General features: G+C 34.8%; 1 protein-coding gene across 1 annotated transcript in view; it reads left to right on the top strand.

Annotated features, from left to right (window-relative positions):
• The window catches only part of GPM6A (glycoprotein M6A), a 45623-nt gene that overhangs the window by 16572 nt on the left and 3311 nt on the right, over positions 1-25740 (top strand). The window contains exons 2-5 of the mRNA XM_042812470.1: positions 3201-3393; positions 15003-15159; positions 22869-23022; positions 24496-24572. Of these exons, the coding sequence (XP_042668404.1) occupies positions 3201-3393; positions 15003-15159; positions 22869-23022; positions 24496-24572 (581 nt within the window). The remainder of the gene's footprint in view (positions 1-3200; positions 3394-15002; positions 15160-22868; positions 23023-24495; positions 24573-25740) is intronic.

Raw genomic sequence — 25740 nt, forward strand, 5'->3', positions numbered from 1 at the left:
TTGTCATTCCTTTAGCTTTCTCACTCCCATTTTGCCTGTTTCTGAAGATGAAAAAGAAAGCTTTTGGAAATAATTTTCTTCCTCCCTGCCTCACACCACTGCAATATTAAGGAATGCTCTCTAAAGTCCATGTGTCCCTGTAAATCCCAGAATCACAGAATTAACTTCCAAGGCAGACAGAAGTAAGACTTAGAGCAGCCCAGTTTTGGAAGGGGAAGGGGGGAGGAGGGCATGGAAATGCAGCAATACACTTACTTAGGTACAGCTTAGGTACAGCTTGCTTTTTCATTTTTAACATTCCAGGCCCTAGTACTTCACTCCCAGTGTCACTCTACTGTCATCTCTCCCTCATTACTATTTCTTACAATGCTGAGATATATAGAGTACTAATTTCCAAAGGCTTTTTCTGCCCTTATGCTGCGCTGATAATTGCAATGGGCATTTTTCATTAATCTCTGTAATCAAACATATATCTATTTCCCTGTCTTCCTTGCAAAAAATATATATATTTTGAATACGTATTTCTTATTTTCTATGCCTATTAGAGAGCAGATTAGCCAGTGCAGGATCCACAAACAGTATTTGTGTTGGATTTTAAGCTCTAAGGAAGTAGCTATAGGTATGGCTAGGGGTAGTCTTAGAAAATGGAAATGAGAGAATTTTAAAAGATTGAGTAATTTGTCTGCTTGCAGAACTAGTTACTCCACAAGCATTTGTTTTCCTAGTCTCTTAAAACCTGCCACTAATGAAAAACCCTCAGATTTCCTAGATATAAAACTCTGGACTTTTACAATCACTGAACAGACAAAAAGTGATTTCTTGATGTTGAAAGCCCTGTGTAGCTGCTGAAAAGGAAATCTACCTCCTATCAGCACAGTAGGGTGTCATGAGTAGAGAGAAGGATATATCCTTCAGCCAAAATATTGCAAGGGAGGGCAGTGTTACAATCATGCAAATGTGTTATGGCAACTGCAGATGGATGATTTGCTGATATAATTTGTAAAGTACAAGTCTCAAACAGTCTTTGCTTCTGTTGTAATGAAATCATCATATGTATTTGGGAATTACATTAATTTATGAAGTCTGATTATGTCTTGTGTATGTTCAGTATATTTTTATTTTATTTTTCTTATAGAAATTCAAGTTCAAACACTGCTTTTCAGGTAATCTGTATTTACAAAATATCAATAGAGGTTTCTATTTAACTAAAATACGTGTATGTTTGAAACTGGCCTAAATTGTTGTTTAACCTGGCAAGCAGCTAAACACAATTTGCTAGGACAAAAAAATGAAGAGAGATAAATGCAATGAAAAAATATATATACACACACATACATAGTCATGTATGCATATACACAGAACTAGTGATGCACAAAGCAGTTGCTCTCCACTTAACAAATGATCCCCAGCCACTTCTTGAGCAGTGGCTGTCCCCTTGGCCAGCTCCCCTTGACGTTTGGTTTGGTGGGGTTTGTTTGTTTGTTTGTTTGTTTTTGCATAATTTCATATGGAATGGAATATCCTTTTGACCCATTTGGATCAACTGTCCCAGTTCTGTTCCCTCCAATCTCAGTGAGCCTCCCCAGCTCCCTCACTGGCAAGGCAATAAGAGAAGCTCAGAAAACAGAAATGTTCTCGGCTCTGTGCAACACCGCTCAACAGCAACTAAAACATCGTTGTGTTATTAACATTTTTCTCTTAAAGCCAAATCAAAGCATTGTACCAGACACTATGAAGGAAAATCAACACCGTCTCTGCTGAAACCAGGACAACTGATCAGAGATTTTGATGTGTATAAACAGCTGCTAAATATATATATGATAAACAGATTGGCATGTGTTTATTAAGAGCAGAAAATGAATGTTTGAACAGACAGAAGAAATGACTATTCTGATTATCTGGACAGAAAGAAACAGGAGTCTTCCCAACAAAATACAAATTACGTGTAGAGGCTACATGTACTTTGAGTGAGGTAGACATATTTTATTAAAAAAATGTCTTTTTGCACTTTTGTTGTTGCTGTTTCACTGTAGCTCTGGCATTCCTGTGATTTAGCATAGCCTGAGGTTTTGGGAGCATCTTAAAATACACTGACACCTGCTGAACATCATATATATAATTTTTAATTGGCAATCGCTGACACATCCATGTAAAAATCTATAAGCCTCACCCTGTTTTTCGTCTAAATCTTTTGTGGCACAAGCTAGCAATTATTAGGAGAAAATAAAGTTTCTAGCTATTGAGTCAGTGCCCTTTCTTCAGGATTTTCTCCCATTACAGATCAGATTCCTTAATACCTACAGTTCTGTCTGCCCTCTCCCTACTATAGGTTCCTGCCTTTTCTGTTCTTCCAAAAATTAACAGGCAGGGCTTTACAGAATGTTAAAGTTGTTATGGGATTGCTGAGATTGGACAGAATGAGAGATTGCTGCATTTGTGAAACTACTTGTCAAGCAGGGCAAGGAACTGCCAAAAACTTGAGAACCTTTGGTCCAAGCTGAGCTTAGAACTTGATGAATGGAGGAAAGATTGGCCTGGTATAATCAAAGGGCAATTGCTCTCACTCTAGAAACATTGCATGGGGTAAAATAAGTTGGGAGATAATTCAGCTTCTACAATTATTCTGTACCTTTTTATTAGTGGTGTCTTAATCTCTGCCTTTTTAGTGTGGTATCTTCCTCTATTATTATTAGCTATTTTAGTGACATGTGAAAAGTTGCTTGCATCCTCAAAATGGTGCTATGGGGTGGAAAAATTCTGTTGTCACTCCCTGCAGATGAAAAAAATGTATGGTGATGGAGGGAACTGAATTGGATGCTCCCTGTGGCTTTCCCGTTACTGAGGATTCTTCTCAGAAATCCAATGAGAAACAGGAGTTGTGAATATTGGTGTAACCTGGAATTGACTCTGTAATCTGCTCTTAATCAAAATATGAAACTGCACAAGGAATAACACAATGTTGAACGTTCCATGTCTACATTTAATAGGCCAAATAACAACTAAGGAAGCTCAAAAGTTGAATTAACCTGTGCCCTCTCACAGATTTTCTGAACTGATGGATTTTTATATCTCATCTAATCTGTCTTTGGCCTGCCACCTTCAAGTTATGCATTTCTCAAGATAAAAAAAAAAAAAAAAAACAAACCTTTTTTCTTCTCCTTGATATAATATATTAACAAAAAAATTTCCTTTTTTTGTAGGGTGCTTTGAGTGTTGCATCAAATGCCTGGGAGGTATTCCCTATGCATCTTTGATTGCTACCATCCTGCTGTATGCTGGTGTTGCACTGTTCTGTGGTTGTGGACATGAAGCACTTTCAGGAACTGTCAACATTCTGCAAACCTACTTCGAGATGACAAGAGCTGCAGGAGATGTTATTGATGTCTTTACTATGTAAGTTAGTACCTTCTTTTAATTGTTTCCTTTTAAAACTGCTGAAAAATTCCACGGAGGGATATGAATTTGAGTCAAGAAAATGTGTTACAGTATAAAAATCATAGAAAATGTGGATAAGCTTAGTGGATAAAATTTTGATACAGCTGATATTTTTGTTGATTACAAACAATTTATAATGCTTTTTAATATCATTTAGGACCAAAATTACTTCATATACTAATAGACCTTTTCAGTACGTTTGTTTTCATTTGTGAAAATGTCTTCACTGAAATGTGTAAAATTTTCCTCTTTGCAGTTCAAATAGATGCAGAAGGAGTGTGTATCATGTAGCAGATTACTTCTGTGAATAAATGCAGTAAGGAAGTAACTGGAGTGCTCTACAGAACTTCAGTTCTTGAAGTGTTAAATGTTTCCCCTGGTTTTCTTAGAATTCATGTGTTTTGAAGGGGTCATGCTTTGCTACTCCTGAAAAACTTGTTCCCGGAAAGTCTCTATGAAGTTTGCAATACTACTTTTGTCAGGAGTCTCCTTCAGTTTAGTAAATTAACTATATTTAATAATGAAGTAAATTATAAATAAACTTTATAATCTTGTTGCCTCTTTAAAATATTTTTATCTTGGTTATTTGAATTCCAAAATCCTGTCTGGCTTATACTCCTAACTGAAGCTGAAGAATCTTATCCACAATTCTTTAAGCCTTTTCTTTCTTAAATGTTTTTTGAAGAAGTGATTTGATCATCCACTGCATTGAGTGATAGCACCATACATTGCTACAGATTTAGGACAGAGTGGCTGCATGGTGGAAAAGGATCTGGAGATATCAGTCTGCAATCAGCTGAACATGAGCCAGCCATGTGCCTAGGTGGCCAAGTAGACTAATGATATCCTGGCTTGAATTAGAAATAGCAGTACAAGAGTACTGTGTTTAGTTTTGGGCCCCTCACTGCAAGATGGACATTGAACCTCTCTAGCGTGTCCAAAGAGGGGCAGCGAAGCTGTGAAGGATCTGGAGCACAGGTCTTATGAGTAGCAGCTGAAAGAATTGGCATTGTTCAGTCTGGAGAAGAAGAGGCTTGGGAAAGAACTTATTGCTCTCAACAAATTCCCTGAAAGGCAGTTGTAAAAAGGTGGAGATCAGCTTCTTTTCCCAGGTAACAGAGACAGGATGAGAGGTAATGGCCTCAAGTTGCACCAGGGAATGTTCAGGTTGGAGAAGAAGAAAAATTTCTTGGAAGGAGCAATGAGGTATTGGAACAAACTTCCCAGCAAGTGGTGAAGTCACAGTCCCTGGAGACTTTCAAGAAAGGGGTAGGTGTGGCACTTAGGAATGTGGTTTAGTGGACATGGATTGAGTTGTACTAGACCACCTTAGAGGTCTTTTTCCAACTTCAATGATGCTATGATTCACAGTGTATGTAAGGATAAACTGTTTCTCTCTTCTGCTATGGAGAAAGAGGTGGTATCAGAGGAAACTAGTAGGTGTCAGTTCAGAAGGCCCTACAAGTGATGTTTTTTTCAATTAAGTTAACAGACTTACCCAGCCTAGGAAATCCCAAAGGCTGGAGAAGCACTGGGACTTGTCCTATTGACTTCTGTGTTCTTAGGCTTTTACATCTATTTTTTGAGATAAGAAATTGAACAAGAAAATTGTGCAGTCTGACTTGGTGCTATGATTTTCACAACATTTCATGTGTTTCATGAATCCGAAATCTTGTGTGGTGCTGTATCATCAACATCCACCCCAGAGCTTCTCTGAAAATACGAGCAGTATTATTTCTGAAATTAGCAGTCAGAAGGGAGAATTTTACCAAGTAAATATGTCTTGCTTCACCGCATACAAATGTATTCTCCTTAGGACTGAGAAATTTAAGTGTTCTTGTATGATAATATATTAGATTCATGGGAAGTATGTGACTTCTGCTTTGAAGCTTTTTGTCTTGTCATTTAGAATAATGGGTCTGACTTAACTTGGCAGCTAAGGTTCATTGTTATCCTAAATAAAAGGTCAGTCTTTTTATTAGGCTCTAACTTATTTTATTAGTCCCTAAGGAAGCCATTAGTGTGGAACAGCCACAAGTCAGTGCTTTTTCTTCACGGCAAATTTTCCAGCTTCTCTCTGTCAAATTCTTAAGTGAAAATATATCAGTCAGGAAGCCTCATTGTTCAAAAGTAGACAATTCACTGAAATGACTAAGGAACTGTAAATGAGATATTTTTTTTCATCTGTTCATTTACTTAAATACATCCTAAAGCTAATTATTTCCTTGGAAGACCTATTAGAATCAAAAGTTCTGTTCATTGAATAGTGATAAATATTTCTGAAATTATGCCTTAAAGTTGTTTAAACTGGAGAAACTGTGATTCTCAAAGATGTTTGCTTATCAGTTTTCCACATACTTAAAGGGATGGTACTCTTTTAAAATAATCTTGTATGCTGAAACAGTGATTGTTTTGTCATAATATTGATTGAATAACAGTTGGCAATACAAAAGTTCTATGGTAATTATATTCCTTTGAAAGAACAAAAAGCAGAGAAAAAAATGTGTAATTAGAACAAGCAGTGTAGTTTCTACATTCTTAAAAATGGACATCTAACAAAGTTGTTTATTTTTTTGATTTCAAATAATAAGAATGAAAAGATACAGCGGGGTGTTCTGCTAAATTACTTCCAGACTATTTAAGATATTTTGGCTCTTTAAGGTTTCTGCTACTCCGAAGCTGACCTGGAGTCTGTCCCTCAGTGATGAATGTGTGCGGGTAATGTCCCAGTGGAATGAAGTGTGTTCTGTTTCATCACACCTATGATTGCTATCTATATTTTTATTAGCCTGCTGGATTTTGAATGCCATTCAGTGTAAAAATCAATTCATATTTTTCATAGAACTACTTATGCAGGTGGTGAGAGATAAAAGCTTTCTTAGCCACACTTAGAACTGCATTTGTTCTGAGCTCAAATAACACAGCTCACAAGGCATTCTTTATAGTTACTCATTGCAATTTAAAAGGAGTAAACCCCTATAGAGGATGTAGCTTCTCTCCAAAGAATAAACAAAAGAGGTCTGAAGCATCCTTTATGTTCCTGAAAATAAAACCCAAAGTACCTAAATCCAACAAAGCCATTCAGAAATGTCCATGTCACAGCAGCAGCAGAAAAATTTTTATATCAGAGCCATGAGGGAACTGCCATCCATTACTGTCCCCAAAAGGCCTCCTCTGGGACCTCCCATACTCTGCTCAATTCAGTCAGTCCTTATCTCTTACAGTTGAAGACCTGGGGATGCCCAGCTGCCCTGTTCCTGGCTGGGGCACTGGGATGTGCCCTGGCCATGAGGTTTAGCCTTACTAGCCCTGTGGCCCACATCTTACACAGCACTCTGATGCATAGAGAGGCCTGAATTGATTAATGATCTACAACGAGTGTCCCAAGACCCCTCTGAGTGATCTGCCCTTGGGGGTTCAGCCGAAACTGCTTTGGGAATATTAATAAGTAGTAAATATTCACAATTTGGAGAAAAAAAAAAAAAAAAGAGTATGAGTTTTGCATCTTGTTTTAAAATTCCTTAAATGTGAGACAGTGAAATTAATTTCCTCAAATTTGTGATTTTTGTTTCCAAGTTCAAATATGGAACATCATTGTCAATACTTCTTAGACCTTTGAGACATCCTGCAGAGACATTGAGTAGGGAGGAGGTAGTGCTTTTAGAGCAATGAGTTACAGTCATGCATGATCTTTTGATTGCTTATTTGGAAAACAAACAAGCGGTCTTTGCCTATAATGTGCTAAAAACAATAGGTTCTAAAAACATTATGTTCTAAAAATCAATGAGGATTTTATTAAGTGAACTTTGTCTCTGAAGTACTGGCTTGCAGCCTGGCTTAAGCTACTTCAGGGCATTGTGGGCAAAACAGATATTCTAAGCTCTGTGTTTGAGGTGTGAATTCCTTCAAATTGATATGGAGTGACAATTTCAATTTCTTGTGATTTGAAGAGATTCTCAGAAAAAAAAAAAAACACATATATAAAATATTTTATATATATATATATAAAATAATATTATGTATATAAGGTAGTTTAATTTATCCTGAAAACTGCTTTTATAGCATTCTAACCATAAGAGGTCAATGGTTTATGTTGCATACTTTGTCAGTTTAACAGTTATGCAGACTTTACTGAGAATGAATAATGTACTTCAGGTAGATACTGTATGCAATTGTTACTCTAATAGCTTAATAACCTGCACTGGACAGTATATCTACAAAGCTATGGGTACTTGGTTCACTTTATCACTGACTTAGTCAAGATTCCAAAGTCAGCAGAAATTGGACAATTGTCAAACATATATTTTTTGAACTCCATCATTACATTTTTCTGGTGATTGGAGCAAATTCTAGAAGACAGTCTTTAGGCAATCAACAGCACAAGATACATTTGGTGTATTTCCCAACAGCATATTTTCACAGTTCTCTTTTCACTGTGCAAGGCCAGTTAGTACCATCTGTCACATATTTGTGAAACAAGGGAATTAAGCTCTTGGAGTAGAAAATGAAGAAACCTTCCTGGTAGGAACAGTAACCTTTTCTTACTACAGTTAGTGCTACTTCAGGTCATGGCAAATTCACTTCACTTTAAAGCTGTGATACCAAGTAGTAAACTAATGAAATTACTATATGTAAATCCATTGTTACTATCCTTGGTATTGTATGCACTGTGTGTGGATGCTCCACAGAATCCATCTTACAGATAAAAAAAATTCTTCTTTTAAAAATACTAAAGCCCCTGGTTTGTATTCTGAAGCATCCAGGTTTGAAGCTTACTGATAATCTTCCTGTCAGTTGGAGTGTATTCATGATTCATTAAAAGGGTAATATTTAATAAAAGACATATGTGTGTGCAGCTGTTTTGATTTGAAGAAAAAGAACAGCATTCATAGAAGCTTTTATATCCCCCTACCATGCACTCCTACTGTTTGAAAACAGAATTTAGGAAGGTAAATGAATGGGTGTTATTCTGATCTTTTGTTTTTCTTCATTTGTGTTGATTTTGCAGTTATCAAAAGTTAAATATTGGTACAACTGACAATAGCCTTTTTATTATTAATATTGCATTAATATTAATGGCATTCTGTGAAAGGTATTGCAATGAGATTTGCAGTAAAGGCTAGCTGATATGAAATACAATATTTATAAATATTTGAATTAGATCATGTGATATTTCTGTTTTAGTCATCTACCTAGTATATAATAGTACTGTGTGCATTCATTCTTGTACAAAAGACTGATGTTCTACAGATGTGAACATTTAAACACTCTATACTATAAGAAAAAAAAATTGTAAGGCTCTGTCAGTGTTATCAATTGCAAGCTTATGCAGTTCTGTTTTATAATATGTTTGGAAACAATAGTTCAAAGACTGGGGAGGTACCAGTAAAAATGTGTTCATTTCATAAAGTAGGCTAATAAGAAGTTCATGAGCACATATGAATGTCAGCAGAGTGGTCTTATGTAAATAATTATCTACCCTAGTGTTTGTGCAATACTTTACTATTCCATTAGATTGTGATTTCTCTGCTGGTTTTAGAAATGCTCCTTGAATCTCAGCTCAACTTTCCTGTTCCTGGGAAGGATGCAACCATCACCTTTAAAGGAGGTTGACTTAAGGTAGAATTCTGCATTTTTTGTAGTTGTATACCACAAAAGAATCTGTTAAAAACAGTGGAAACATATGTGATATTATCTGGTGCTCAGAGCAAAAGAACAAAATGCAGAATACAAGAGCATCTTGCATCCTATAATGCAGTGATCTTTTCATTATATAATCCCAGCAGTCTGACTTCAGTATTGAGCAAATGTTTGTATGCTTATTTACAAAACTTATTTCAGGAATACAGAGACAGAATACAGCTCTGTCAACTGTTTTCATGTGTAGTACATTTCATTTCTCTTACAATTTAAAAAAAAAACAACCTTTGGGCCTTCATTGTTCTTATCATTCATTGATTTTTCTTTCTTTCCCCATTTATCATTTTCTCACAAACTTTAATTGAACGCTCTGTACTCTGTTTGTTTCCCACCTGTATTTTATACAGTTTAATATAAGTTTTTATTTATGTAAGTTTAGATTCTGTATTAAATTAATCTCTGAAAAATCCCCTATGGAGCTATGCTGACATTTTTTCTGGTCTCATTTTTCTTTTCTCTACATGTGAATATTTTAGTCTCTTTTTACCTCAAGTATTGTGTTATCTAGAGTTTTTTACTCACTGCTGTATACAATTGTTAATCCTCCTTTTTCCCTGCTGACTATGTCTTTTCCTTCTGAAGTCTGTCCAAGCTTGTCTCTCCCCTCTTTCTTAACGACGTGTGCTTCGTAGCACCAAAACCTCTTTCCTCAAACCATTTAAGTGAATGGCATCATGAACTTGCATCAATAAATTGTTCCCAGCTGGTGTGCAGGACAGGCTAAGCACCTCTTTCCAAAACTTCCCTGGAACTTGACTTCTGCAGACCCCATATGAAACTTCTTGCTTACAAGTAGCCCTCTGCACCTTGTTTATCTAAAACAAACAAACAACAACAACAAAAACAACCACAAAACAAACACTGCAAAACTGAAATCTTGAGATAGATTGAGAGAGCAGAAAGCTTTCTCAGTCTCTTAGCAACCTCTGAGGACCTGTCTCTCAGGGGGTGAAAGAATCATCACAAAGGCATTCAGCATTGATTATTTCCTTGTGATGAGAAAACAAAATATGAAGAGAAAAACAAAACAGCAAAGCTGATCTTAACCAATGGAGATGATTACGTTCATTATTCTATGCCAGTTATAAAGAAATTATAATTGTAAATGAGAAATTTTACTGTGATAATCTAACTAGCTTTGTATTTGATGATGTATTTATCTTTGAATTTATCTTTTACTTATAGTATTATTATTTTTACTCTTGGGTATAGGTATAATTGCCTGAATTTAATTGCACACTGAGAATATGGGTATGGGCTGATGGCAATTATGTGCTATTCAACACCTGTAGTATCCAAATACATTATCTGCATTTGGAGAAGTTATGTTATAAATTCAGGAAGAGAAGTGTGAAGTAGAAATATAAAGCCTGAAAAACTGCTTCCACGTAAATACCTGGTATCATGGTGGATCAGACCAACCCAAACCTCTGTGATATGTTCAGCATGAAATGAACATATTTAGATATAAAGGTTTCTGGGAAATATGACAATCACATGTCACAGAGAAAAAATTGTTTGTTCTTATTATTGTAGTTGCTGTTGCTACTAATTGCAAATAATTGTCTGTAATGCAGTCATATTTTAATGGAGTTAAATAAAAATATCCCTAGATAATATGCTGATTGTTCCAAAAGAATATTAATTAATTTTGGTATAAATGTATATGTTGGTATGTCCTAGGTAAATGTCAATCTTCATCATTGAGGGTAGAAAGGTTACTGTGATTAAACTAGTACAGTTAAAATGCCTCAGAGTTCCTACAATTTGTAATTCCTTTTTGGAAGAGATAAAAGGTCAAAGTTCTTTTTGGTTTATCTGTTTGTGTGTAGTAAATACAGTTGTTATCACAGAGCAATACTGATTAAATGCAATGAAGCAACAAGTTCTTCAAGCCCAAAGTATTGTTACTTAAAGACACAGTATTTAACAGGAGCTAATTTTGAATATTGAAGTACATTCAAAATAGGATACAATAGTTACCAGTCCAGTTGTCTGAAGGAGTTTCAAAGAATATTACTAGCTGTTTTATTAAAACTCTCTTCCCCAAATTGTGCTATGAATAGACATGATCATCCAGCAATTAATCTTATTGCTTGTTGATTTTTTTCTATCCTTGTATTTGCAAAACACCACAAAAATGCACAGCAGGGAATCTACAACTTTTATCTCACTCAATACGAATATTTTCACTCACCTCTGACTTGTCTGCTGGGATTGTCTACTCTATACTCAGCTACAGCCTGTTAAGATGTTAGCACTGATGGCTTCCATCAGCAGCTTCAGCTAGTGAAAGAAAGTGTTTTCACTACAGCTATTTTAACATTCATATGGTTGGATAGAATCCAGATTCAGATTAATGAATTAGAAAGTATGCTTAATATGGAATGATTATTGTCCCAGCAGTAGACAAGTAAGTAAAAGATCAACTTGATTTAAATTACAAATTAAAAGATGACATGTTTGTGTTTGTTAGTATTTCAGAACACAGTGTAATGAGTAAATCAAGTCTGGACCCTACAACAGCCTCTTCCAGACACAGATAATACGTGAAGTACATTTTAGATTATTCTGTTAAAAATAAAAGTAACAATAAGAAAAAAGAAAATTTCTAATTTCAGGATGCTTTTCATTATTAAGTTATGTTTACATAATTCAACAGCTTATTCGATCCAGCAACCTACATTAATCTGTGAAGACAGCACTATCAGTTTGAATTTGTAATCTTGACTCGCTGTCTTTTAGCAGAAATGTTTCATGGCTGTGAATGTATCGTTATGTAATATCCTTAGGACTCCTGCATTTAGTGAATAACTATTTGAGATTTCTTATTGTTCCTTTCATTTGGAGTAGCCTCAGCATTCACCTAATGTGTATCTTTCCAGTCCCATCAGAGGTACAGACTTTACCTCTTTAATTTTGTTTCTGCTTCCTTAGCTGCTTAGGCATCTCTTTCCACCCACTCCAGCCTGCACAAGTGTGAGCCCTGTTTGTCCTTCTGCTGTGCCCTTGTCCCCCTTGCCCATTGGCTCCTGTTCATTGCTCCTTCTGCTATTCACTGTTACCTCCCTGGCTGCTCTGATGCTCTGTCTGCAGCATTTGAGACTTTACTGAAACACAGATGGCAATTGATCTCTCTGAGTTCATTCACGAAGAATTAAATTTTATTTTTAGAGGATGTCAATCTCTGTTTTACAAGGCCTATATTTTATTATCTATTATAATTTCATTGGAAGATCAAAGTTTATGTGAAATTTATAAGTGCTGTAGAATATGCCAGTAATATCTTCTAAACTATGTGTGATTAAAGGGCAACAGTTGTAATATATCTTGTTTAAATATACCATACCTAGTAGATATATTGCAATACAATTTTCTCTGATATCCTAAAAGGCAGTGAAATCATTGTTGCACTATTTTTACTTCTTACTCTCTGCATTATGCAAGATCCATCTCCTTGCATTGAGTCTGGCTATTTCATTTCATGTAGTCTGTCCAGCAGAAATTTTTTTATTTTCTGAGTGTGTGATGGGAGCGTATGAGGAATATATATTTGGTTAGTATATATATTATATGAATATATATTATATATTTGGTTACTGTTTATCTCTTCGTATTTTCCTTGTTAAAAGAGTAATGAAAGCTATTCCTATGGTTACACATAAGGCTGAGGAAAAAACAAAGGTATGTTGGTACCCTACTTGATATGAGCAGCTCAGTGGGAGGCTCAGCACAGATGGTTTAAAGAGCTGTTGCAAGGGCTGAAATAGTCTCTGGACTTTCCAAAAGCCTTAATCCCTTCGGGGCAATGATAGCTTCTAATTTCTACAGCACCGAGCACACTGAGGTCTGTGAGGAGCTGCTGCTGGCATAACTCCCACACTTCAGCCGCTGGCAGAGGTTCTCCTTTATAAGGTATATAATGTAGGAGGGGCAGTGTATCCAATGGCATGATCACAAAGTTGTCTGTTGCCTACAATACATTTATTTTCATCACTAACGGCAAGATAGGCTCAAAAGATCATTTTCCTGTTAAAACAGTGTTACACTGAGTGAATTACTACAAAATTAGGAAGATGGTATTTTTACAGGATAATCAGTAATTATATCTATTAAAATAAATGTCATCTTTGCACTACCTAACATTGTCTACAGTGCTAGATTTATTTTACCATTGTGAACAGTTTATGTATCTCTTCCACACAAGTTTCCACTTGCATTATTTTTCACTTGGCTGTGAAATAAAGGATGATGTGAAAGGAAACAAAGAAGACTTTGTTTTTTGGATGTAAGAGAGAAAGTATATTCATTTTCATTCCCAGGACACTTCCGTCATTGCCCTGCAAAAAATGCTGCAACGAGCTTATTGCATTAATTTAGTACACATTCCATCCCTCACCCTCTCAGCTAGGTCATAAGTTTAGCTGAATTTTTATGAGAATAATGCAAGCTTAAAATAAAATCAGCGCTGCTGTTGACACACTGGTACATCTTAAACATCAGCTGTAGACTTGAATCTGACTTTGAGTTTCTTGAAAACCATTCAAATTCAAAGATAAGTTAATGGGCTGTTGAGCCTTGTTATTGTCAACTGTGAATTGAGAGTTCATTTTTGGGTGACAATTAAAAGTGTGAACCCAAAGAAATGTTATTAGATGTTTCTTTTCATAATAATAGAGGTATCAATATTGGTGTCTTGAGAGATTTTCAGTGTGGATAGCTGTTCAGTGCGTGTCAAAATTCATCTTGTAGCTCCTCGTGGCACCCTGATTTATTTTTCATCCTACTCCCTAATGAGCTGTTTTATCTTGACCTGGACTTACTAACTGACTGGAACTTACTAACACCTGAAACCTATACATAACCTTCTAAAAAGTCACACAACCTGCCAAATTACATCAATGAATTGAAAGCTCACTGTGGTTAGTTTTTCAGAGGTCCAAGTATAAGACAATGAAACTTGATGATTCAAGGTAATGATCATGAGAAGCCTACGCTTGGAAAGAAACTTAGGGCAGAGAAATCCTTCTGAGCATCTCTTCAGAAACCTTTCTCATGAGAACATTTAGGAGGCGGTATCTCCTTGCCAGCACTATTTGTTTGCAGAGAGTGCTGGGCAGGCCAACCACAGCACAGCCCATTAAATCTTTTTAATCACTTCAGTCTTACGGGGTCTGCATGTTACACTGCAAACTATCGTTTGATTTCTTGACTTTTGGGTTTATAAAATGATGTCTTTAAACTCCACTATAGAAAATCTCTGGATGATCTGTCTTTGATGCTTTTGTTTGAGAAGCATATCTTTCTGGTTTGAAGTTAAAGATCTCTTCTGAAGATCTTGCTATTTTGTGTCAGACAGTTTGATCATTGAGGAATAAGCAGAAAAATAATAGTGAGGAGATGATAACAGTGACTGATATTGCAACTTGAGAACTACTTGCATATGTAGATTTATTGAAGATTATAACAAAATACATCATCACTAATGAAGTGAAACCTCAGTGTTAGGTGCAATGTGTTACTCAGGGGATATGTAACCTTTTTCTGCTTTTTTCTTTGCCACTTTATCTAGATGAAAAATGAAATGAATTAGATGTGATTTTCAAATTTTTCTGACAAATTGAGCTCTCTTACCTGCACGATTCAATGTTTAGTATTTCTTTCAATTAAATGAGCCAATATTTTTATATTGATGTTTTATTCAGAAGTTCACTCTTGTACTCAGCTTCAGCTGGTATAGTGTTATCAACACTTAAGCTGACTCCAGAGTTGAAACTTTGATGCTGAATCTAATTATCTCACCATGAAATTTCAGAGTCAGCTTTAAATAGTTATGAGGATAAGTAACTTTTGCTCTTCCTCTACAGGATTGACATCTTCAAGTATGTGATATATGGTGTAGCAGCTGCATTCTTTGTATATGGCATTTTGCTGATGGTGGAGGGATTCTTTACAACTGGTGCCATCAAAGATCTCTATGGAGATTTCAAAATCACCACTTGTGGCAGATGTGTCAGTGCCTGGGTAAGTGGATAAGATTTTGTAGTTTTAATACAATTTGTGTGTTTGTAATGCATTGTGATGTTTTTATTACTTTTTTCTTTAATATTTTCTGATATTTCAGTGATTAAAAATCCTAGCAAAGTATAATAGGCTGTTTGAAATGCTCTCCATGTCAGTTAATTGTAAAATAACTAGGAAGAAATTAATTCTACCATCTGAGTGGGAAAGCTTATTCTCTCAGCAAAATAAGCTCTTTGACCAAAAAGGCCAAAAGATTATAATGCCTTCAGCTGCACTAGGCAATAAATACTTTTCTTACTATTTTCACAGGCACTTAGAAATCTTACCCATTCCAGTTTGGGACAAGCTGACTTCTCTCATCAGGTTTTGTTTTGTTTCATTTTTGAACAAGAAGCAGTCCATTATTTATTCCTACATTATCTCTGGTTTGAAGAGCCAATTCACTTATTACCCTGGAAAAGACAGATTAAGAGAAATCTGATTTATTTACAGGGACTTAATCAGAGGTTTCTCATAGTGAAATTGCTGACTTTTTGGGGCTGGGATTATTTTAAGGTTGGTGGGCAGGCCTGTTCCAAACCAATTAAATAACTACATATTTTGTTATTTGACTCTTCTGGATGTCAGGTGAGAGGTCTGGACATTTATTAAATTAGAATACAGATTAGGAACAAGTATAGGCTTGTCTCATCTCCCTGTCATACTAATAGCTATTAAAATGAATACTTTGAAAATCCTGACACTTAATAGTAAACGTGTACACAGGTTATCTACACACTAGAAATTAGGAAACACAGAATATATTGTAATTCCTACGCAGATGTAACATGCTCCACAGTAATGCTACTTTTTCATCTTTTTTATATTGGTTGTTCCAATCAAAAGTCAATGTGTAATCTTAGCACTTTGGCTGCAAATAGTTTAAGTCACTAACATTATCTTCTGTATGTTTAGTGCTAAGGAACCTTGTATTTTAATGAGTGAAAGGGATTTTTCTGCCTTTGAAAATTGTATTAGTTACCTGAATGCCTATGTTCTATCTTACTCATGATTCTCAAGTTCTTAAAGTAAAACTTGAAATGTCCAAAGCATTTACCAATTTATTATTATTATTATTATATTATTATTATTATTATTATTATTATTTTGCAAGGAAAATCATGAAAGCTTCACAAATGCCTTGAAGAAATACATCTGAGGGGTGTGAACTTGTCATTTCAGCTTGTCCTTACTGAAGCAGTTATTTCAGAGACAGCAAAGCTGCATCATAATGACATTTGATTCTTTGTGTGAAACAAGGAACAGAGAGAAAGATGTATTTATGAGTCTAAACTGCCTTAATCCAATGCTCCATACAGAAAGCATTTAACAAAATTCCTATCCTGATATATGCTAAATGGTGAATTCCTTAAACAGTTTATCTACTGACAAGAAAAGTAATCAAGATGAGCTTCATATGGTGCTCTGACCTTTCAGATTGCATAGTTCTTAGAATAATTAATTGTTGTTTCAAATGACCTAGAAGCTAGCAAAGAAATCTTAGCAGTTTGGCCAGTTGACCATAGTTTCTGCAGTTTCAGAAAGGTAATACTTCTCAGAAGTCTGGATGGTCACATGTTTAGAATCTACCATAAGATTAATAGCCAAATCACTGGCTTTCACTGAAAATCCATATCTCTTGATTCAGACTCAAGTTTGTGTTTCGCAAACATCACTGAAAAGAGATAGAAAGGGAGGAGGAAAGGTTTGAGAGTAAGTATATGCATTTTGAGGCAAAGAACTGCCGAATTTCAAATGGTCAATGAGAAAGAGACATTTTGAAAACACCAGCTTGTTAGAAAAAATAAATAAATTTTTAAAAATCCTATCTGGAAGATTTTAAAATTAGATGAAAAATTCTGTTGGTGTTAAATACCAGATAAGATTTAAAGACTTTTGTCTTGCCTAAAAAACATGTGGAATACTGAGCGTCAAAGGTGTTATGCAGCCTAATGCTACAAAACCACCAACATCATAAAGAAAATTCAGAAACAAGATGTGGGATATGGTTGGTTTACAAGAAAGTATCAGATAAACTTCCAAATCTTCAGGGAAAACCTATTCATCTGTCATTATAAAGATGTATTCTTCAAACTGAGTGGCTCATAGCTAGTGGATTTCAAAATATCAATTTTTCTTTTTTAAAATTTTTTCTATTTAATTTCAAAATATTGATTAATTAATCTTTATAATGTATTTGTAATGCAGCTGTGAAAATCTTCTCCCCTACCGCTGCCAATAAATTAATTTCATAGTAAATCAGAAAGTTAAACAGTTGTTTTATAGGCTGCTAATTATATTTCAGTTTGTCAGATATCACATATAGAATATCAGCCTTGAAAGGCACATCTAAAGGAATTTTAGAAAAATATACATTTAAATGAGAACAGTAATGATGATCATTGCTTTTAATTTTAACAAGATGAGTTTTTCATCCATTTAAACTATCCATAAAAGTTAAATGTTAGAAAAAAAAAAAATTAAAAAAAAAAAAAAAAATCAGTTCCTTGAAAAGAATGCTTCAAAAGTTTAAATTTCAAGGATTTCATCATTCTCTGGTAACAGTTTTTAAGAATCTAGAGAATGTCTCCTTGGCTAGTATGTAGTGTGTAAATGAATCGCAATTAGGCAAACTTGAGAAGTTATTTTGACTGTTACAGTCTGTCCTGCTATTAAGAGAAATTTGGACCAATATTGTAATATTATTGGCTTTCTTTTTCTCTTGAAGCAGTTGATTTTAATACCAGCCAAGAAGAATTAACCACAGAACAGTAATAACATAGCATGAAATGTATCCATGTTTCAACAAGAGTCTTGGAGCTGTGCCTAGGCATATAACATGTCAGAGAGAGAGAGGATGAACATGTTTTGTAGAGGCAATAATAAAGACCAACAAGTTAGTGCTAGGAGTAGTGAGTGCAATATTCTAGACCAAGCAGAAAAGTCTTTACAAGTGTGTATTTTCTTTGATTTGTAGCAAATTTAGTAGTAATGTATGAACATCAGACTCTTTCTTCCTGCAGTGTTGTTTGTAAAACAAGAGAGGTTGAAAAATATATGTTTCATCATGTACTTCTGTCCAGGAGTGGGGCATGAGGCATGAACGTAGGAGATGCTAGTTAGAACAGATCAGAGAATGTAAGAGGAGTCCCTTAGGTTGTGATCTACTTAAATGTCCTTTTTAAATTATATTTATATTTCAAACTGGGTGTAAAAAGAGAAAATGAGGATGGCTAGGATGACAAAGGATGATTTGCAGCCACTTAAGCATTGATATGTCAGTGAGTTTAAAGATATCTGTACTGTGATGTTCTATTAGCATTGAAATGAGATCTATAGGTAGTCAAATTCAAATGTGGTGTTGTAGAGACAGAACATTTTAGGAAGAAGTTGAGATCTTCCTGTTCATGCTTCTGAGTTGCTATCAAAAACTGCAATGATAATTTCTGAGTCTGGGAAGAAGTTTGGAAGAAATGCCTTAGATTGCCAAGCTGAAAATAAAAAATATCAAGTATGTGTCACTATAGATAATAAGTGTAAATTAGGTATAAACAGTGCAAAGTGTACTTCTTTTCATAACTCTGTGGTAAAGCTTATGTCAGGGAGTTCATATAAAACAAGAATATGAGTGCTTTGAAACAGATGAGATTACATGGCACCGTGAGCTTTTTAAGAGTTAAGTATATTTTCAGGCACTTCTGATTTTACTGCTATATTTGTATATATGTAATAGGTAGCAGAAATTTCTTCATGTAATAAAATGACTAGAGGAACAGTTGGAGTTCACTATTTCCATTTCAATTCGTCTCTTTGTAGTAACAGAACTTTTAAACATGACTTTGCAGTCTGTCTCCACGGTGACTGAAGTAGTCATAAAATGTTGTTTTAAGAGTATTAAAATATTTATAACAAAACTAAAATAAGAACATTATTAGACAGTCAATCAAAGTGCTTTTCATGGGACCAGTATCCATATGTTTTAAAAAGAAAGCAGTAATTGAAATCTTGATCTTATTAAAACAGATAGAGTTTGGTAATGTTTTCAATGGAAACAGGATTTTACCCAGCTGTGACTGCCATAAAAGCTGTTCTGCCATATATGTGTTATTTTAGAATGTACAGTGAAATTTCTGCTTCCTGATGCTGATCTGTGAAACAGATTTTATCATAAAAGCCTTCCAAAAGGGTTGCTGGCTTGATTACTTTGATGCATCATGATTCAAGACAGCCCTTGTTGCCAATGAAAAGCTTGTAAAATCTGGCACGAAGGTATTACCAGTCACAGAGCAAGAACTTGGTGCAAGAACTTAACTGCTACATAGATTAAATATGTTTTGAAACTATGATCTAGTTAAATGAATTTCTCCATCACTTCCACTTTGTTTTGTATGTTTGCCTTCTTACAGAGACAATTGAGATGACTAGAGAACCACATCATCATTATCAGTGCAATGCACAGAGTAGTAAAGAACAAACTGTGGTACCTCTTTAAGATGTTGTGCTGCTATTTCATAACTCTTTGGCTTGTCATATAGCAGAATGCTACTTCAAAGCAGAATGATCCCTTTGAATCTCTGGAGACTAAGTTCTGAATTTAATTCCTGCAGTGAACAGGCTCCTTAAGCATTTCTTACAAGCCGTCTGCAGCAGAGGGTAGACTGTCATAGCATAGGAAGTTATTTTTAAAAATACTTTAGTCCTTCATCTATGGTTTTCAAACAAACATGTTTGCATTTTCACCCCATTATAAAAGGAATTTGTAACATTTCCTTTTGCCAGAAACTAATAATTTGTTGAGCAAGGTTAACTTTTTCATTTTTACTGCACCTAGGGTGGAAATTGTTGTCATGTCCAGATTACAAAGCTTGCCTCACAGATGTCAGTGATGGCATCTTCCAGGGATAACTGTTAATTACCATGATTTAACACGATTTTTTTGCATTTCAGTTATTCTGTGAGATGAAGGAAATTTATCTATCTTTTCCTTGTGCTTAGTGTATTATGACAAAAATTTGAGCACATAATTGACCACTGGCTCCTCAGTCAAAGCTGGCAGGAAAAAAAAAAGAAATTCTTCTTTTTTCTAAATTATTTCTTAAAATTAAATCAGCATTTGATTCCCTTTTTCTGCGCCACTAAAACAAGTAATCATGTCTTCAAAAGAGAATCCCTTCCACAAACAAGCGGACGTTTCTCTCTGAGTTAATAGCTGCTATGACTCCCAGCCTTCATCTGACAGAATTCTGCTGCTCTTATTCTATGCCCCAGGCAGAGGCAGGCTTTTTTTTTTGTGGGTTTTTTTTTTTTTCATTAGAGGCTAACGAGCTCTGTTTTTTCCTCTTTGCTATGCCGATGCTTTGTGTTATCTCAGCACAGATTTTTAAGCAGGCTTCCTGTTCTATGCTACAGAGAGATCCACTCCTCCTACAGATCAAAAAATTCACAAATGCTAAACAAAGATTGTCACGCTCATACTAAGGCTGATCTTTTGATCTTTTTCCTCCCTGTCCTCTCTGTCATATTATTATACAGTACTACACCGAGCACTATGCTAAATGTTTAAAATGTTGATTAGTTCATAAGGTATGGAAGGAGGCTCAAAAAGTACGGCTGCAGATATAGCTGTGTTTGGCACACTCATAGGATATATACTAAGGAAGCTGTCCTTCCTTTAACATGCTTCAAAAAAACAGTGATCTATAGAATATAAAATAGTAAAGGGAGACTTTTAAGGCTGTTCCGAGAACACACAGAGAACATTCTTTCCTATTGGTTGTTTCTGCATGTAACTCTTTAGCATGATAATAAATGAGGATCAGACATAGCATGTTAATTGGGAATGCATAGTCCTTAAGTGAGTCTACATTTCCAAGTAATTTTCTGAGTAGTTATTTGTAAATAAATGCCCAAGGTTCAAACAGATGTTGCCTCATCAGCTTTAAGACTGTAAGATGGAACAAAGAAAAAATGTTTCTCTTCATTGTTCCACTTTACCTTATTGTTTCTTGAATCCTTCTGATAAATATTTTTAGAGCTATAAATTCTCCAGCTTTTCAAAATACTGCTGAAAGACTCATCTACCAAGGGACAATCGGGAAAATCAATCTGACTTAAATTTTAAACTGGATTAATTAAGCTACATTAAATCTTATGTAAATACACTTGCTCAGAAGCAAAATGGCTTTTATTAAATATTATTTGGAAGTAAGTTAAGGTAAATCAAATTACAGTCTCTTTAATATGGCTTGAGAATGTCCATCCTATACCAGCGAAGTAATAAAACTATCTCACCTGAAATTCAAAACTAGTTTCTGCTTGGGCTTATTTTTCCTGAACATTTACATGTGGACAAGCTATGCCTGGAGCAATTTTCAGTACCGTTTACAACCCTTTATATCTGATATTATTTGATTTCAAGAACTAAAAATTGTAATTTTATTAGGCTTTTTCCTTTATGACCTCATATATGAGATCTTTCATTAGAATAACTAGAAAATTAAATTTTCCCTTTATTTACTCTTTAAAGTTTAATTTTAAGCACTCTGTGGACTAGCTTATTCTGCTTTCAAAAATGGGTCTTATTTTTTATTCTCAGATTCCATGTTGTTGGACTTTTTTTTTTTGTTTGTTTTGTTTTTGGGTTGTTTTTTTTTTTTTTTGCTGTGGTAAGCAGCTCAAAAAATGTCAGTGTGCTGAATATTTTTTTGTTTCAGCAATGTGTTTAGATCCATCAACCTTTCTGAAACCATCAAATCTTGAGACTGTTTGGATTCAACATTTAGAGGTTGACTTTCTTCCACATTTAGCAGGGTAGCATCTTCATATCCTTTCCACGGCATAAAATGAAAAGTTTACTGATGAATGTCTTCTAGTTGTCTGAGGTGGAATGCTTATTTATTTATTTATTTTACATTTATACTTTGTGCCAGTATAACTACCAGCCCTGGAGGCAAATAGAGTTCAATGCTTCCTACAGGCGTATTGCTATACAAAGTAACAAATGCCACACTCTCACGGCTCAGGGCTAAAAAAGGAAATGTGTTGACCCTTTGGGAAATGTGTTACAAAACATGTAGTTTAATTCCTTGCTAACAGAGGTAAGCACCCTAGTTTGTCCACAGTGATGAATTCCCTTGTATTTCTTTTGATCTCAGGTTTCTTTAAATGTAATAACAAAATGACAGATAGATGGTCTCATTCAGTACCAGTGAAATTTTGCAGTAGCTACGGATTATTTTTTTTTTTTAAGACCTGGATTTTAATAGCAAAAGCAAGCACAGCATATAGTATTACACTATATATGTATTATTGTGAACAATAGTAGTAAAACCGGTCAGTGTTTCCTCTTGTTTTAACTAAAGATTAGTGGCGATGGGGGAGAGGTAGAAATATTCTTCTGAAAGTGTGCAGCACTGTCAGTACTTCAGGTGGGATGCTTTGCATGATCACAGACCCAAGAGTGACAGAAATGTGTGGAGTAAGCTTGCATTTCTGAAAGTGTAACTGCTCTGTTTTTCTAATGAGACCAAAACCATAATACTAACAAAGAAAGAGACAAAAACAATCAGAAATCCTCTTTCTCTCTCTCCCTCTCTCTTCTCATTCTCTTTTTCTTGCGTTTGAGTATCAGTTAAATTCTGACTTACTTGTTTTTCCCTCTTTTACTACAGTTTATTATGCTGACATACATCTTTATGTTGGCTTGGCTTGGAGTTACAGCCTTCACTTCTCTGCCTGTTTACATGTACTTCAATCTGTGGACCATTTGCCGAAATGCCACCTTAGTGGATGGAACCAATCTCTGCTTGGATCTTCGTCAGTATGGTATGTGAGTGAGGAACACTAAATACAGCAAGGTTTCACAACAGAAAATATCATGTTGCTTTGTTTCCAAGTATCTGAATGTTTCCAACCAATGTTTCAAAAAAGAAAACCAAACCTGTCTCTATGCTATTACCTACAAGTCAAGGCAGTTTATCAGAGATTTGCTGCATTATTAGGCCTGGTGAAGGTGAAGAGCAATACAAATAGGAACTTTCTAAGAGGCTTCTGGAGAAAGAATCTGGGGCTACAGGATGAGCTGTGGAGTTTTAAAAAATGTGGAAATATTTTTGTTTTTTGAAGGGTGGAGAATTTAGACATAAAGTGGTTTGGAATTTTATAGAAGTCTGAGAATTCTTGGATTTGATATTGATTCCTTTCTTTCATAAGACTGATTTGAGACTAGATACTCTGCACTCTGTGGTTTCTCAGCCTACAGAGCCTTGGGTAATCTTATTCCTCTTGGAAACTTCTGTGAGTCTCATTCCTTTGTCTCCTTAGCCAAATATAAACATGTGGTACGTTTTTAATTGATGTCTTAAGATAGAAAAAATGCTGCACTGCATAGGAGTGAATATATTGAATATTTAACTTAACCTGAAACAAAATACTTCACCTTATTGTTTTCAGGGGTGATCTATTTAAAAAAAAAAAAAAATTCCCCCCCCAGCATGATAGGCGAGTTGAAAAGACAGTTATCTGTACAGATCTCACCAAAGTATTCATTCTTCTTTCTCTTAGCTTTTCTTTTGCTCATATTTATTTTGTTCATACTTATTTTTTATTCTTATTTTTATTTAAAATCTGCATACAGCACTAGCATGTAAAATGTATATTCTGTGAATATATCTGTTTCCTATAAATTCTGTTTTAAAACTATTTGTTTCTAATAAGAAAGAACATTACTGGTTTTCATGATAAATGATTTATAGGGATTTTCTTCAAGCTGTCTTTGATTTAGTTTAGACTTCAACATTAGCTGAAGCAAGCAGCATAAATTCTGGTTATTCTTGCTGATAGAAACTATTACTACAATCAAATATGTGTTTGAGTAATACTTGGTTATAAGTTTTGGAATAAGCTTTGTACCACCAGGTCAACACATCTGAATACAATATACAGCACAGTTCTCAACATGAGAGTAGAGAATATTTATGAATATCCAGCATGATATGTGTACACACTGGTTGCAAATTATTTCCTAATGTTTCAATTACTGTGCTGATTAAGATGTAGAATAAAGACTTTTTTTTTAATGGCACAAAAATCATTGCCCATGTGCTTCCTAGTAGAATTTTTACTAAGATGATGTGTTTGGTTTTTTTGAGGACTGAAATTAGGAAAAAATGATTTTGTTATTAATTAGATTTCTATGTAGGAGGCAAAAATTGGTATTTCTTAGCTTTCCTGGCACACATGAAGTAGACTGCTATGGACTAGGAGAACTAAATAGTGTGAATATTTTTTCTGCTCTAGGTATTGTAACAATTGGAGAGGAAAAGAAGGTTTGTACCACATCAGAAAGTTTCATCAAGATGTGCGACTCGAATGAGGTGAGTAAATGTGATGATATTTTGTCAAATCCATGAGTAACTGGTGTGTGTGTTTTTTCTTCTTACTCTTTATGTTCTGATTTTAGCTAGAGTGATAAAATGGTGTGGAAAGTGGAAAATACAATAATCAAGTACTTCTCCTGCTTTTTTACCAATACTGCATTTAGCCACTGCATCTTCTCTGGCCATTATTTTTTTAAGCATAATTGTATTTTGTTTTTGTAAAGAAATAAACAAGGTGCACGTGTTTTTGAATGCTAATGCACCTTGCTGCACAATGAAGAAGACTATATATATAATTACTGTTTGAAGATCTCAGTTGCTGTTGTGACAGGAGAATAATGTTTTCAAATGGATTAGACCAAATTTTGCAGCGGGTTAGGATAAATGCACCTCTTTTTATTTTTTTCTCAGGCAAAGACCACAATTTCAGTACAACTAAGATCTTTGGTTCTGTTTTTAAATGTTAAAGGTAGAAAACAGGGCAAACAAAATGCATATCTAAATCTATAAGAGAATAAAATCTTGATCAATCTGAAGTCAGAGGGTGCTTCATTAAGTGTATCACATGGTCTTACTCTGCATAAATCTTCTAGAATGCAGTTACACAATCACCCTTCTTTATATCAAAAAGCATTTAAGAAAATGCAACCTTTGCTGTACAGTCAGTATGGTGAGTGTAAACCAGATCACTGATCTGAAAAACAGATGCAGTCATTTAGTTTGGGATAGAGTGGGGAAGATAGCTTGGATTACTTAAATTTGTTTATATTATATCACTGTAAACAAATTTTACTGGCAAAATTTGGAGGAAAATCTGCAAATGAGTATATGAAAAGCTACAGTTGGCAGAGGGAAACAAATTCTTAGGCTCTCTCTGCCACTAGAGAAACTAAAGTTTTGAAGAGCTAGTTAGGTAGTATCATAATGACTATCATAGAGAGTATCACTGCAAACGTAAACTATTTTTTGAGTCCTGTTCATTTTTAAATATTTGTTTTCATTTATTTATTTATTTTGTCCTTAATATGAGTATTGTAACAAAGTCACGTTGTAATTTCAATCTTTTGGTAAGAAGTATTAGTAATCACCAGTTTTGTAGAACACTGGTACCAGGTTTGCAGTCTTTTGTTCTGCATTATTTAGGCTTTTTGTTCTGTTTCCATTT

This window comes from Centrocercus urophasianus, unplaced genomic scaffold, assembly GCF_019232065.1.
Source record: "Centrocercus urophasianus isolate 14NV4802_14NV808 unplaced genomic scaffold, USGS_Curo_1.0 seq_13, whole genome shotgun sequence".
Lineage (NCBI taxonomy): Eukaryota > Metazoa > Chordata > Aves > Galliformes > Phasianidae > Centrocercus > Centrocercus urophasianus.